The sequence below is a fragment of the Ailuropoda melanoleuca genome, chromosome 3, assembly GCF_002007445.2.
Source record: "Ailuropoda melanoleuca isolate Jingjing chromosome 3, ASM200744v2, whole genome shotgun sequence".
NCBI lineage: Eukaryota > Metazoa > Chordata > Mammalia > Carnivora > Ursidae > Ailuropoda > Ailuropoda melanoleuca.
The window spans coordinates 121,995,453-122,010,664 of record NC_048220.1 but is presented as its reverse complement, the minus strand read 5'-3'; the positions used below and the strand labels follow the sequence as shown (position 1 = coordinate 122,010,664).

The window sequence follows — 15,212 nt, the reverse complement described above, 5'->3', positions numbered from 1 at the left end:
GGCCTTCAAACCACAACCCAAAGGACAGTAAACCCAAACACTTGCCCTCTCCAAACCACACCAGAGGATGGAACTTTCCCTTGGGATCCCTTTTCCCAGACATTCATCTTACTTCCGGAGAGAATAAATCAATAGAAACACTAAGAATTACACCGAACTCTATTACAGTGTAAATTGAAAGAAAACAAGTAGCCTTAGTTAATTAGGATGTGGCCAACATATGCATTCTCTTACTTAGTTAATGAAAATTACAATGCAGACAGACATATTTGATATCAACTAATGATACATATTTGCTTTTACTGATAGCTGTCTAAGCCACTGTTGCTAGCCAGGCAAATTCAAATCCTTTGTGTGGGCACTCAGGACCACCTATTCCAGTCTGACATCTCACTGCTTCCTTCCACACACATGGGCCACCTCCCCCAGAGCCTCACCGTCCCTCTGCTTCCTTTCAGCTTCCGTGCCTGTAAATACTAACAAGGCTGGCCTTTCTGCTGAGAATACTGCCATTCCCTGATGGCTGCTTGTCTAAATCTTGGACTTCACTAACATTCCTATAAAAGACCTGCCCTTTCACTGAGTCTGCCTTGAGTCTCCAACCAAATGCCAGCTCCTTCTCTGAGTGGTGTGGGCATGGTCGGATGTCCATTCCCAGATTCTAAATCCAGTGGTAGTAGCCACAGCAGAAGAGAACAGCTAACGTCTTTACACCTGTGGTGGAAGTGTTTGACCTGTCCTGGCTCATTTAATCATCTCAACAGCCTCTTAGCTGGGAGGTACTGGTGTGCCTCTTTCACAGTCCTGAAGACTGAGGCCCAGAGGGCTAAGCCCTTGGCCATGGTCACAGAGCTCATAAATGTGAGAGCTAGGATTCAACTACATGTAGTCAGAAATCCTTAGTCCAGGCTGCCCCTGTCTTGAGGGGGGAATGTGCCCAGTTCATCTTTGCCTCAGCGGCAGCATTAAATTCAGCACCTCCTGCCAGCCCAGAACTCATCTGGATAAACGAAGAGTGGTTTAACGTAGCTCAGTGAGGCGGTGGGTGTCAACTACACTTACCGCGGGCATTGTTTCGCAATATACGTTAAGTCAGACCTTCACGCTGTACCCTTGAAACTCATACAGTGATGTGTGTCAATTACAGCTCAATAAAACTGGGAAAAAACCCCCCAGAACAAAACAAAACAAAAAGGAATGAACGCAAGTGGGGTAAAGACTAGCTCTTCTTTAACTCTTGGCTCCCATGACCTGTGAAGCAGGCCCTCTGCTCTCCTGGGCATCATGGGAGCCCACAATGAAGCACATTCGCTGAGTCCTGGGCCTACAATGAGTTTTCTTCTATAATGTGTGGCCGGTGATAACAAAAACTCATGACAAGTCAGGAGCGAGCCACACCTCCAAACTCTCTCTCCTTGCAGGGTTGTTGTTGTTGTTGTTTTTTTAAATTAATACAAAACTCTGGGGTTAGCATGCTGCTTTCAGGATTAGTCTTAATCTTTTTTTCTTTTAAACATATTCCTCAAAGAAGGTCATTTATTTCTTTTTCTTTTCATTTTTAAATGAAGAAATGTTAAGAATTTAGGAATGCAGACACAGATGAAATTACAATGTCTTTCCAAATGCCAACAAAAATGCTCAGAGTCTGATGAGTTCCCTGTGGCATGAGTTTGTTTAAAGAATCCTGTCAATTCATTTTCTTGTTTTTGTTGGCAGACAGAGGTCTTTTAAGTCACTAACTTGGAGTTCTTCACATCTCATCCTCTAGGTATTGCTGGGCAGGTGTCCATAGATGCCAATGGAGACCGGTACGGGGATTTCTCCGTGATCGCTATGACAGATCCCGAAGCGGGCACCCAGGAGGTGAGCAAATGACAGTATGACTCCGTGGCTCCTCCTGCTTGTGAGATTCCAAGGAGTGCATTTGTCCTGGTGTCCAAATAGCTGTCCCCAATGCAGCCTCCAAATACAAATGAGCTCAAAATCTTGGAGTTTCCGAGTAGGGAGGGCTCACTTCTGGTTGAGGATATCCTGGATGATTCAAGAAATGGTTCCAAGTTTACCCTCAGTGGGGAAATCTTATGTCCAGCAGCCAAGTGTGCTTCTTTGATGGCTGTCGCTCGGAGGTGATGTTCCCATAGCACTTGATGGGACCTGGCATAAGGGACTTGCTGCTTTTCTCCTAGTGTGCATGTGTCGGGCCTTTGTGAGAGGAGCAGAGCCTGCAGAACCTGGCACTTGCTGTATTTACTGAGTGATTTTTTTAACCCTTGGAGTGGTCTGGGTCATGGACATTCCAGTCTCTCCCTCTGTGAAAGGTGGAGAGTAATAGTCCGTTGTAGGGCTGTTATGGGCATTCAGGAGTGAATGTGTGTGAAGGACTTGGAAAGTGCTCGCAGCACAGGCCAGTGATCGTTGGATTTTGGTGATTATCTAGAATTCTTTGTACCATGACATGAACTAGCCTGTGGAATTGCTGGGCCTCCTTCAGGAGAGACAGGGGCGACATCCCAGGCCACTCAGGTCCAGTGTGCTGGTGCCCAGAAAAAAGGGAAACAGATCCTGAGAACCTGGGGGAAGCGTGCTTCTAGATCAGGGCTCAGGTAGCTGGTGAAACATCTGTTTGAACCACGAACTTGGACAAACCTTGAACTGAGTCAGCAAGGAATACTGAGCCAGTTCAAAAAGAGAGTTCAGTCTGGAAATGGGCTTGCCAATAGGTAAATCCATCAGAGAGGAGAATGGAACTCCCGAAGGCACGGACTAATCTTCCAGCCAGAGAAGGGTGAAACAGGATATTCCTAAAAGATACTTTTTGACTCTTTAAAAAAAAAAAAGGATTATTTATTTGAGAGAGAGAGAGAGAGAGAGCGCACACACACAAACAGGAGGAGCAGCAGAGGGAGAGAGAGAAGCAGACTCCCCACTGAGCAGGGAGCCCAATGCGGGACTTGATCCTAGCACCCCGGGATCACGACCTGAGCCAAAGGCAGATGCTTAACTGACTGACCCACCCAGGTGCCCCCTTTTTGACTCTTTATATGCCCAGCTGATGGAGTGGTATGAGGCCGTGCACCTGTAATGGCTTAATCTGGCTATGAGATGGGCCCTGACTCTCTCCCACAACTCTGAAAGCAGTTTGGGCTTTACAAATGGCTGACTGCGTGGGCTGCTCTGTGGCGGACGGCGATGCGTCCCCTCCGAGGAACAAGGGAAATCCATACATTCTGAGATTGTTGTTTTCTGTATGACCACCCTCCCGCCATAGGGAGCCACAGTTCTCCCTAAGTTGTGCTTACCTTCAAAGCACCATTAGTGACTGCAAATCTTGACTTACGAAGTCCTCAAAAAGATACCATTATAGGCAGTGTGATGGGGTGCCCACCCCATGCCTCCGTTGGAAACAGAGAACTTTGAGCTTTCAGTTTGCATATTTGTTTTTTGCTTTGACATAGGTCATTGGTGATTACTTTGGAAAAGAAGGTCGTTTTGAAATGCGGCCGAATGTCAAATATCCTTGGGGACCTTTAAAACTGAGAATAGATGAGACCAGAATTGTGGAGCACACAAACAGCTCTCCTTGCAAATCATGTAAGTTTAGAGACTTAATTTGCTCTGTGTTTCACCATCTACACTATCACCACAATGCAAGTTTAAAAGACAGATGCTATCCAGGAGCTCACGTTCTGAAGGTCCAGCTTGCTTTTTCTGATGTGGTAAAACCCATGGAAATAGTTCACAAATTGCCATCTCACTTTCGTCAGAGGTTTCTAGGTCTTCCTTCTTTTTCATGATGGTAGAAGCCTTTTCCTTATTATTATATCTCTTACCATAATATAATCTCTTCACATTTGAGATGACCACTTAGGGAAAATACAAAGATCCAATATTAAATGTGTAGCAAGTCTCATGCTGATTTTCGGAGTTTGTAGGTGTCCTCCTACCCCTCAGAACCAAACAGATAATGTCCCTTAAACACCCCCAAGTTTACGATTGGCAAGTCCGTGTAAAATATGCTATATATGAGCAGACTTGTCATAAATATAGAAGCAAGTGGACATTCTTACAAGGAGGTCACATAGGAAATTGTTGGAAATCGTTGCTTTAGAGATAAGCTAGTGAGAGAGAACCAAGTGAATATCGATCTTTCGGGCCAGTTAGTCACTTTAGGCTAACATATGTATGCTCCTTATTTTGGGACCAGCCTTCAAACTGCGTTATGTATGTATATGCGATAATTACGGGAAGGAGAAAAGCAGACATATGTTAAGAACAGTCTCTGGAGTTGCTGGGCATGGATTTGAAATCCCACCCTTGTCACTTACTGGTTTTGTGACCCTAGGAATGTTCTTTTTTACCTCTTTAAACCTCAGTTTCCCTATATGCCAAATAACAAAGATGTACCCAACCCTTCGGGCTGAGGCTTAACCGGGGTAATGCATTAAAGGCTGATGCTACACTGTTTATACAAAAGCTAGCTATTTGTCATGTTTATATAATAACTGGGACGCTACTGAACTCGATTGTTTCAAATTGTTGTTCACATTTTCACAAAGTTATATAGGACATTTTGACATGAAACTCTGGCTTTGGCGAGAGAACATCTAAAAACAGAACATTAGCCCAATGCACTTTTCACCAAATCTAATAGCACTTTGAGGTGTCGTCAGCCGTCTGTGATAATAAGATATGCTGGCTCAGTCCCATGGTCCGTCCAGTTGTCTTCTCTGACTAGGAGCTCAGGAGAGGATGCACGTACCTGAAAACCTCTGTTTCCAGTGTTCCTCAGATCTTTCTTGAACCTGCTTTATTCCATTGTTCTCCCATGGTCCTTTCTTAAATGCTTCTTAAGCTTTGCTCTTGGCAAAAAAAAAAAAACCCAAAAAAACAAAACAAAAAAAACCACTGCAGGATCCCCTAGAAAAACTTTATTAAAAAAAAAAAAAAGGAAAATTTGCCACAAGTGGGAAATTGAGATACACCTTCCAGTGACTAAAACTTGAGACATTTCTGTTTCTCCAAATGAACTCTTATTATCTATGTTTCTTTTTTAAGCAGGTGGTCTAGAAGAATCGGCAGTGACAGGAATTGTTGTGGGGGCCTTACTAGGCGCTGGCTTGCTAATGGCCTTCTACTTTTTCAGGTTAGGATGATGCTTTATCAAGTTTTACAATTCACTCTCCTCTATTGCCTTGGTGACTCACCTTTGCACAGTCCTCCTTGTGACTTGTCCGTATCTTGCTCTTATCCCAAAAGCATGGCGGTTAAAAGAACAAAGCTGTTCTTTTTGATGGTCTTCATGACCCTGCCGGTTTGGTGGTCAGTGGGTTAGCACACTGGGCAGTGGGTCAGGGCTTTCTACTGCATTCCCCTGTGGGCCACAGAGCCACTGCTATCCTTTGATCACATTCTGATGCAAATTCCTACCACCCACCAAATGTTTGTTAAGTGGAGAAGGAATCTGGACAAAGGAAAAACAGCTTATCTATTCTTAAGCTTCCCCCAACTCAGAACTAGGTGTCTGGGTTTGCCTTCTGAAGACAAGGAGGTGGCTCTGGGCAGGCCACGCTCTCAGGCTGGTCTGTGCTCAGTACTTGGAGAATCCACACGTTTAACTGCTACTGTGATTAAGCCCCAAAGCTTGTAAAATTGTACTATTTATGTGTGTTCAAGGTACCATAGTCTCAAATCATGAGGGCGGTCCATTCCTTTGTAATCTTTGGTGATTGAGTTTGTGGCTTGGTCTCAAGTCATTAGACCAAGATTTCTTCATTTCTGTATGGAAATGTAACCCCGGGTGTATGTGACTCTTTGGGGGAACAGTTGTATTCCTGTTCCTTTGGTCACAGAACACTTAATCTGATCTTTATCTAGGGCACATCCTGGGAGTTAGGGAGAGCTTCTGCGGCAGCACAGACAAGACTTAACCCACAAGGCACCTAGGGAAAAGGGAGGGCTTGTTCTATGGCATTTTAGAAAACATGCCAATTTTCCTCCTTGAATAAGGGCATAACGCCTTGGGGCACACTGCTTTAATCTCCGACCAGGGTTTCATATTCTGTCACTTCTCATTTATCAACCCAAACCCAGATGTCCCTTGAGGGCATTCTTTGTAAGAGAAACCATAGTATTTTGTTGCCAAGTGAGGTTTTATTACTACATTCACTTTCCCTTTACCCAGGAAGAAATACAGAATAACCATTGAGAGGCGAAGCCAGCAAGAAGAAAGTAACGTTGGAAAACATCGAGAGTTACGGGAAGATTCCATCAGATCCCATTTTTCAGTGGCTTAAAAGAAATCCTTTTCTTTTGGCCTGAGATTCTTTAAGGAGATAGATGGGATGAAAGACATCAATGGAACAGAAGGGGCGCTCTTGAAGAACTCATTCTCATTCTTTTAAGCAGTTAATCATTTTGTTGTAAAATTTCTTTAGAAGCTCAGGAACTATAATTAATCACCATATGTCTCCTGGTCTTTCACCTCATGGCAAACAAATATGAGAATATAACGTCTCTCTGTTAAACGTTCGTACTGTTTCAAGGGCATATGATTGGATTTATGTTTGAAAATTTGATGTCTCCATATCTTGATGGCTTTTGGGGGCATTTCACATAAGGCTACAAAAATGTGGTTTTCTTAAATGAAATGTTTAATAGCTAGAATAAAATCATTTTTACGAGTAGAATATTCTTGGAAAGAATTTAACGTCCTAAAAGAGGAAAATGTAATGAAAAATCTCAAGGTTGGAAATACGGTGTTCCTTTCCGTAATGCTGGTGGACAGATTTGAAGTCGAGGACTACTCTGTCCAATGTATATATTCAGGTCCTGACTTCATATCTCGATAAAGGATTTCCTGCCTCTCTCCTTCAGCATCTCACAAAAGCTATTCTGGAAAGTTGTAACTATTAGTAAGATAAGAGGATTTATATAAGAAAAGCAATTCTAAAATGTTTCACTTTTTAATGTAAAAAAAGCCCTGTTTCACACTAACATTTTATTTTAGGTATTTTAATCTTATATTTTGCTATTAGAAAATGTGTCTATTTTTTCATTTTGAAGATTAAATTCCACTTTTATTTTAAAAGCATGGGTAAAGTGTACAACAAACCAGCAATGATGAAAGACCCTTCTCTTTTTCTCCCTGTTTCCCTCTCCCCTTTGGCCATAGCCAAATGCCAGTTGCTGCTTTAATTACAGAGATCTAGAAATGTATTCAGATCACAGACTCTACAGGAGGACATCGATTTACCTGTTTTAAATGCGAAGTTATTTTAAGGATAGACCTCTTCCAGTTCTGGTCAAATGATGAGTTTCAAGATAAAGGGTGGAATTGATTAGAATTAACTAGGGTTTAAGGCAGCCCTTTTCCCTTAACAAATTTATAGAGTATTAGAATTTGACAGCACAGAAATGATAAATTAAAAAATGCATACGTGACATTTTACTAGGACTCAGTGATATTTTGGTTAAAAGAGGGAATCTAAATAGTTACTATATTCCTTTTTGGTTGACTCCACAAAGCTTTATAGTCGTCCTTTACTAATAACCCGTGTAATAGCGGGTGAGGTGTAGATTTAAGGGATTTGAACAAAGTTAAATAAGCGTTTACTGAATATCTACTTTGCACCCAGTACTCTGCACATAGGTATAAACTCAGGTTGCTATTTTTGCTGATAATTTATGCAGAAAATAGTGAGAGAAGAATAGAGAATTGGCAGATTGGCATACCCTGTTGTTATTATGTCACAAAGGGCTTTCTTCAGTAACATTTTGAACATCTGGAAAATAGTTTTTAAAATTATCTTAGTGACTACAAAACATCATGTATAGGGAGGAAAATAGGGGAGTTCAAGCAACCCCTTGGTAGTGATGGAGGTCGTAGCTCACACAGGCGGGAGTGCAGGCAGGCAGAAGGAAAGCTGCATATCTTGAAGGCTGGCCTGAGCTTGCTTCCCTGGAGGAGTCGGCCTCTGTCCCTCCTACTTCAACCAGCCAATGGATTATTTCTCTGTGAGGCATATTTCCCCTCTACATTTACAAAATGGGATTCAGGCAGCTGGAGGGCATGTTAACCGAATGAGCTATGACCCACGAAATGACTATGCTGTAGATCTCCGTGGTGGATGCAAAGGAAAAAGTGCTGACTTCAAAAAAAGGTGACAAAAGAAGGCAAGAAGGCAAGCTCCAGAAATTCCAATGTCAGAAGAGAGTTTAGGAAGTAAAATCTAGGAAAGCAACATATTTAATAACTCAGGACTCCTTAAAGTGAAAACAGAATGGAAGGTTTGCATCCATTTTTTTTTCATGAATTGAAAGCTTATTTCTCATTTTTATTTTTCAATGATGTTTTCAATGTATTTTAGAGATATTCATTTTATACTACCTTGTGTTTGTGAAAAAAAAATTTAAATTTCAAGCCTATGTGCTTATTGCAGGGGGAAAATCACTCTATCTGGTTGCAGTCTTTGGACGTAAACATTTCTGACCTTTCTGGAATTAATATAGGGGCCCGTTAACTGTCACATTTTTAAAGCAAATATCTTTTATTTTTACTTCAGGTAGAGGAACAGTTCCAAATTTAATATTATATCCCCAGATAAAATGGTAGAAGCGAGATTTTAGTTTTTTAAAAATGGCGGAACAAGTCATGAGGTTTCTCATAGGTACGTGCATTCTGTTCCAAAGTTAAAGCAGTTCTGGGGGTTTTTAAGATTGATTGCTATCTATTTACATGCCCGTTTTCACTTCTTTCCTCCTTGAAATCATCATATGAGTTACCAAAACTCCATTAAGTTTTGAAAATGCCATTAAGTTGGAAAACTTTGCTACAAATGGTAGGTTTTTGGAGCAGGCGTACCCCGGGTTGAGGCCTCCAGAGATTGTAATCTGGGACTTAAGCTCCTACTGCTAAACCCATCTTTGACAACTAGTCGTTCATACTCCACCAGAAGCCACGTGTCATACAGTAAAATAAATAGGGCTTCAGTTCTTAAATCACCCTATAAATTTTTACCCTGAAATCTAGGGTGTTCAGATTTCAGAAGGGAAACTTTATCAGTATTTTCTCATCTGGCCGAACAAGCTGATATGTATATAGGTCAAAATGAGTATATGCTTTTTACATATACTCATGGTGTTGGAATTAAGTATAGGTTTTATGGTAATCATTGCCACCTTAATAGTTTGGTTTTTTTTTTTTCTGGGCTGTCTCCAGATGATCACTTCTATCCAGAAATAATTTTCTGTATAGAGTGTGTATCTTCCCCCAGACTGACTACAGTTTCCCTGAGGGAGCCCCTACAACATTATATTTCTCAGAACTGTCAGCTTGTCCTTTCCTGAACCACAGACATAGTTCCACAGGCTTTGAAATAGTTGGGGTTTTTTTTTTTTTAATGTTTCAGAAGCTATATTTAATGGAGAGAGAAGAGAAATGTATGGAAAGAGAATGTCTCCTTTTCTACTCTTCTGTAAAATTCAGACTTTTGCTTTAGAATGTCCCATCACTTCTCCCTGTTCACAGGTTCTAAGGTTCTTAGCTTATTCAAGGTACCTGTGCCTGCTTTGTCCCCAGTTTACCACTTTCCTTCTGGTTGCTACTGATTTTGGAAGTGTAAGGTATACTGTTGGCAGTGAAGTTAAAGCTATTGTATAGACCTGATACAGACAGTGACAATTCAGAAATTAGCTTCCCATGGCATCACCACCTTCTTGTGAGTGAGTATACAGGGCTATTTGTGGAAGTCTCTTTGGGAGGCCAAATAAAATATTATACCACCAGTATTAAGGGAGTGTTTATAAACTGAAAGGAATGAATACTTATGTTTCTTGGGACACAAAGAACCCAGATCCTGAGTGGATACAGTAGAAAACCGAACACCAACCCAAATTAGGCCCCTCGATCTAGATTTCACGGGTTCTGTTTAGTTATGCCCCTGGTGGTTAGTGCTTCATGGAGAAGCTGAAAATGGGCTGAATTTCCTCTTCAGTGGAAAAAAAGGAAACTGTCTGAAAACATGGACTGTTTTGGGGGCAGTGTGGAACCATAGAGAATGAGAAGGTGCTGTTCAGAGGGATCTGTTTCTTTTCGGTTGATCTTTAGAACTAAAGAATACCCAATAATTTAGCCCATCTTCAACTGCCAGACTCAGCAAAAAGCTTGGGACACACCCAGCCAGAAGAATCAGGAGCTTGATCCTCCAAAAGAAACAGAAGAGAGTGGTATTGCAAGCAGTTCCTTACCACCCCTTTCTCCCTCACTGCCCCCCATCCATCTCCCTCATCTCCGCCCCCCACCATCCATCTCCCTCACCTCTGCCCCCCCTCCATCCATCTCCCTCATCCCCGCCCCCCACCATCCATTTCCTTCACTGTCCCCCCATCATCCACTGTGGCTTCAAAGATGCATTGGCATCTTGCCTATGCAGGATAAAACTTGTGAGTAGGACCTCCGTACTTCCTCAGAGGGGAAGAAGACAGAACAGTGCTGCCTATAAGAATGTAGCCGGCTTTGGATCAGAACCCTTGTGCTAGCTTGACCACACACGCTCTCGGGGCAGGACAAGCCTGTGTGTGCCTATATTCCAACAAGCCTCGCTTTGGTTTTCAGCATGTAGATCTCACGAATGTCTCTTGCAGGCATACCCCACAGCTAGACTCTAGGATTACAATGACTTTCAAAAGGGGCTGGATTGGAGTTTGTTCAAATTTTTCATTAACCACTAATGTTAATTCATACCAAAGGCAAAGCAATCTAAACCAGCTGATGCTGTTAATGTTCATGTTTTGAGCTACTTCAAATATGGTCAAAGGGTTTCAATGGAAGCCGAGTGTCAGAAGTAAAAATCCGTATGTTATAATAGCTCTCTGATGTATCAGGTGTGGAATGATTCCTCGGGGAGAGATTTGAAGAAGCAAAATTAAGAGTTAGCAAAAATGCTGTTGCTTTGATTCACATGTTTAAAGACCTAACTTTTATGCACAGGAATAAAGGGCCCTTCCACAAAGGGTGTACATCGGCACACAGACCACCAGATTGTTCTTTATTTGCTAGGGGAACAAAGCTGTGCTAGCACACAATAATTGGGCAGAAAATTTTGAGAAAGAGAACAATTTGGATTTCAAAACAAGATGCCCTATTGATTATTTAATGCCAACATCCAAGAAAGTTCAAAGAGGTGCGTCTTACTTAGAAGACAGCAATGGGTGCCCTCAACAACCTGGAGATGCTGTGAGTTTGCAGATCTTTTTTGCTGGGTCCTGGGAATCTGAGCTTTGTTCCCTGTGCATGGTGAGGAGTTGAAACCAAGAGGACATGGTATAGACACTGTGGAGGATTACTTCTGCAGCCCTTGTCTTCTGGGCCATATTACTCATTGTTATTTTAAATATGGGACTACCAAACAACACAAATCTACCATGAGTATGGTAGGAAAGTAAAATAAAAGCTGCACAAGCTACAATTTATTATTCTAATGTAAGTAGAACTATCTGCATATAATGTGATTTAATTTATTGTTTTGTGTAGAAAATGAAAATTAATGACTGTGGATATAACCCCTGTTTTGTATAATATATTTTATTTCTGGTGCAAACTGGTCATTAAAGTATCTACTTCATTTGGTGTTTGGATATAAATGTGTATGTGTTCTTGTAAATGTTTCTCTTAAGCAAGAATGCCACATGCTCACAGTATAACAATGTGTTCTCATTAAAAATACATCCCACAGAAACCTTTTTCCGTTTATAATTCAACCAACATACACTGCAAATATCCATATTCTCTGAGGACTTTCTATTTTCCTAGGGCGGGTTGAAGTAAAGATCAATTAGCGGTTGTGATGAATTGTATTGCTTGAATGTACCCATGAAAGAACTTAAGAATTTCTGCCCAGCAAAGGGAAGTTTATAGAAATAAGAAAACAAGATATTATAATGAGCGGTAAACCTTGAATTGGCAGGTAAGGAAAGAACTCCTCAGGAACACTGTTATCTTTTTTTTTTTAAAGCTTTTATTTATTTATTTGACAGAGATAGAGACAGCCAGCAAGAGAGGGAACACAAGCAGGGGGAGTGAGAGGAAGAAGCAGGCTCATAGCAGAGGAGCCTGATGTGGGGCTTGATCCCATAACGCCGGGATCACGCCCTGAGCCAAAGGCAGACACTTAACCACTGCACCACCCAGGCGCTCCGGAACACTATTATCTTGTACACAGTTGGCCTCACTGACCCATAGTGTGATGTCCCTTGCCCAGTTGGAAGAGGTCCTAAGTCACTTTTGTCCCTCTACAGAGCCCTCAGGTTCTAGCAGACTAAGCAAACTGACTAGCCTCGAGCATCTCCAGTTGCCTCAGGGTTGTAAAGAGCTGCTTCATTATCTGGAAAGTTATCTAGGATTTATTTTAAGCTGGAGAAACACAGTGATTCTCATGGTTGGAGTGGTGTTTCCCTGGTCCTGCTGGCTACCACTGCCGGCAAAGCCCCTGACAGCACCACAAGTGCCATTCACACTGGGTGCCCCGGTTTGAGAAGATTCTGAGCGGGATGTGATTATGGGCTGTGGGTGGGAGTGGGGTTGGGGGAGGGGTGGGGAGGCCTGCCAGGAATGAAGGGTGGGGCCAGGAAACCGCCAGGAAAGACGGGCTGTCTCAGTCCACTCGGGCTGCTGCCCGGAATACCCCAGACAGGGGGGTCTTCTCCAGCCTAAGTTTATTTCTCACAGTTCTGGATGCTGGAAAGAGCAAAATGCCTGCTAACTGGTTCCTGGTGAGAGCTTTCGTCTTGGCTCATAGATGGCTGCCTTCCTGCTGTGCCCTCACATGTGCTTTCCTGGGTACACACGCATGCAGAGAGAGAGAGGTAGAGATGGAGGTATGTGCTGGGGAGCCTGAGCCAGTGTACTGAGTAAACAACGCGTGGAGTATGAGCTCATGAATGAGGAGCCACAAGGCACCACACAGGATTGGCAGGTAGTTCCCTTAGCATCGGAGCTCACACTTTGGGGAAGTGAAAACCTTGGGTTCTTTTGATTGAAGGCACAGTTTCAATTTCCTGACACAAAGGAAGTAAAGTCACAAGATTTATTACTTACAAATCCCAGGAACAGGTGCGTGGAGCATGGGAAATGCAATGAGGGGAGTGGGGGAGGGGGAAGGCAGTGCTCTGTCCCAGGTCATGAGTCAGCATGAGGTAGACAGCAGGAGGGGTGCCTGGGTCACTCAGTCGGTTAGGCGGTTAAGGGTCTGCCTTCAGCTCACATCATGAACCTGGGGTCCTGGAATCGAGACCCACATTGGGCTCCCTGCTCAGCAGAGAGTCTGCCTCTCCCTTTCCCTCTGTCTCTCCCCCACTCGTGGTCTCTCTCTCAAATAAATAAAATAAAATCTTAAAAAAAAAAGAGAGAGACACAGCACGGTAGCAAGCACCTATTATTTATAAGGTAGTAGGGGCGAGGTCACTAACTTTTCACAGGCTTAACTCCAAATAGTTATTTTAAAGGGTGCCCTGTGAAAAATAAAGCAGAAGCTTACGGCAGGACTCCTAAATTAAAGTCCTTATCTACATGTCTGGGGATGTGAGTAGGGTTATCATATTGTAAAATGCCTAGGCAGCAACTCATCCCACATAGAAATAGAGACAGACAAGTAGAGAGAGGGAGGGCGGGCTCTTGTGTCTCCTCTTGTGAGGACACTAATCCTATTAGATCAGGGCCCCACCCTTGTGACCTCATTTAACTTAATTACCTCCTTAGTGTCCCCATTTCCAAATAGAGCCACAGTGAGGAGCTGAATTTCAACATATGAATTTGAGGCCAAACACAACATTTAGTCCATAATGTATAGGGTATTCCTATCACTTTCCCATATCACCTTGGGGATCATGACCTCCTTGAATCTTTCCACCCTGTGTCTTATGTCCTTATCATTCTCTCAACTTCTCTATTCATACCCAACATCCCACAACAGGCCAAAGACGCCTCATTGCTGTGGCTAGTGGGGGCTGTGTTCCCTGGAGGAGCCCTAGGGAGTTCCAAACACCATTGACTTAGGGGCCTTTCTTAACCCTAAATCGTGGGCTTCTGGAGTTGACACGCTATAGTCACTACAGTGACCACTATCAGGATAGGTATCAATGACTGTGAAAAACCAGTCATTTAATAAACCATTGTTAGCACCAAACTAGAACTAAGAAAAAAGAGTTCCTTTGCAAGCTTTGCTCACCCCCGACCATCATTAGCTGATGAAGCTCTATCACTCCCATTTCAGAGGTGAGGACATTCTTGGAGCCAGGACATAACCCTGGCTCCATACTTGTGGCTGTGCGCCCTGTGTGGAACTGGGGGGAACCAGACTCTCAACCTCGCTGGACCTCTCTGAAGACATCAAACTTAGAATCCTGCCTGGCATACAGTGAAGCACTCAGTAGGTGACCATTATATTCTGCTGTTTCCTTGGATAAGGAGACAAAGCCCCCAGTTGGTCATTTTTGGTGACTTCCAAGATAATATGGCTTGATGACGAGTAGCCCCACCCTCTTGGAGGATGAGAAGAGAGGCAGTGAGGAGGAAGAGGGCCCTTTTCTGTACACTGGCCCCCTCTCAGGAGTCCGGACAAGGGCCAAGAGTGGGACAGTGATGGTGACATTGCCTCTAAAGCACTCAGAGGGTCAGAGCGGTTTCATTCAGATCTGTTTTCTCTTGGGGTGGAGGCGCACTGTTGGCCTTGCATGTCAGCACTGCTGCACACCCGCTTTCTTGCCCTGGCTGATCTGGCCCTAAGAACCACTCCCTGGAGTTCGTCACCCCGGGGCAACCATGCTGGCAGCTGTGATCTGTCAGAGCAGTGCCTGCTCCCCTCCCAACATAAAGGCCCTCATGGGTCCTGAAGAACATCTTTCCCACCAGTGGTTGCCCTCAGCCCAGGTCTCTCCTAGGAATGCTGGGATTTTGTCCCAAATGCAACAGGGGCACCTCATAAGGGTGTTAGTTGGTGGGGGGGGTTGCCTAATGTAGACAAACGGGGTTCTTGTTCCACTGTTACTCCAGTGGGCCAAGAGAGACAGACGTCAGCAGGCTGATGGGAGATGATGGCATCAAAGTCTTGAAGTTCGTGCATAAAGGGGCACCTCCCAGGCCCAGGGACACCAAAGATTGGCATATAGTTAACACTGCTCTTCCAAGAGGGCCTTCTGTAGTTCAGAAGGAGGGTCAG

At 43.4% G+C, this 15,212-nt stretch overlaps 1 protein-coding gene across 2 annotated transcripts in view; it reads left to right on the top strand.

The window, feature by feature from the left end:
• The window catches only part of NPR3 (natriuretic peptide receptor 3), a 74,877-nt gene extending 64,539 nt beyond the window's left edge, over positions 1-10,338 (top strand). The window contains exons 5-8 of one of the 2 annotated variants that reach the window (XM_034657044.1): positions 1,769-1,863; positions 3,456-3,591; positions 5,059-5,143; positions 6,182-10,338. In XM_034657044.1, the coding sequence (XP_034512935.1) occupies positions 1,769-1,863; positions 3,456-3,591; positions 5,059-5,143; positions 6,182-6,293 (428 nt within the window). In that variant the 3' untranslated portion in view covers positions 6,294-10,338. Of the gene's footprint in view, positions 1-1,768; positions 1,864-3,455; positions 3,592-5,055; positions 5,144-6,181 lie in introns of both variants that reach the window. The other variant, XM_034657043.1, reaches the window with a different exon arrangement.
• The last annotated feature ends 4,874 nt before the right edge of the window (positions 10,339-15,212 follow it).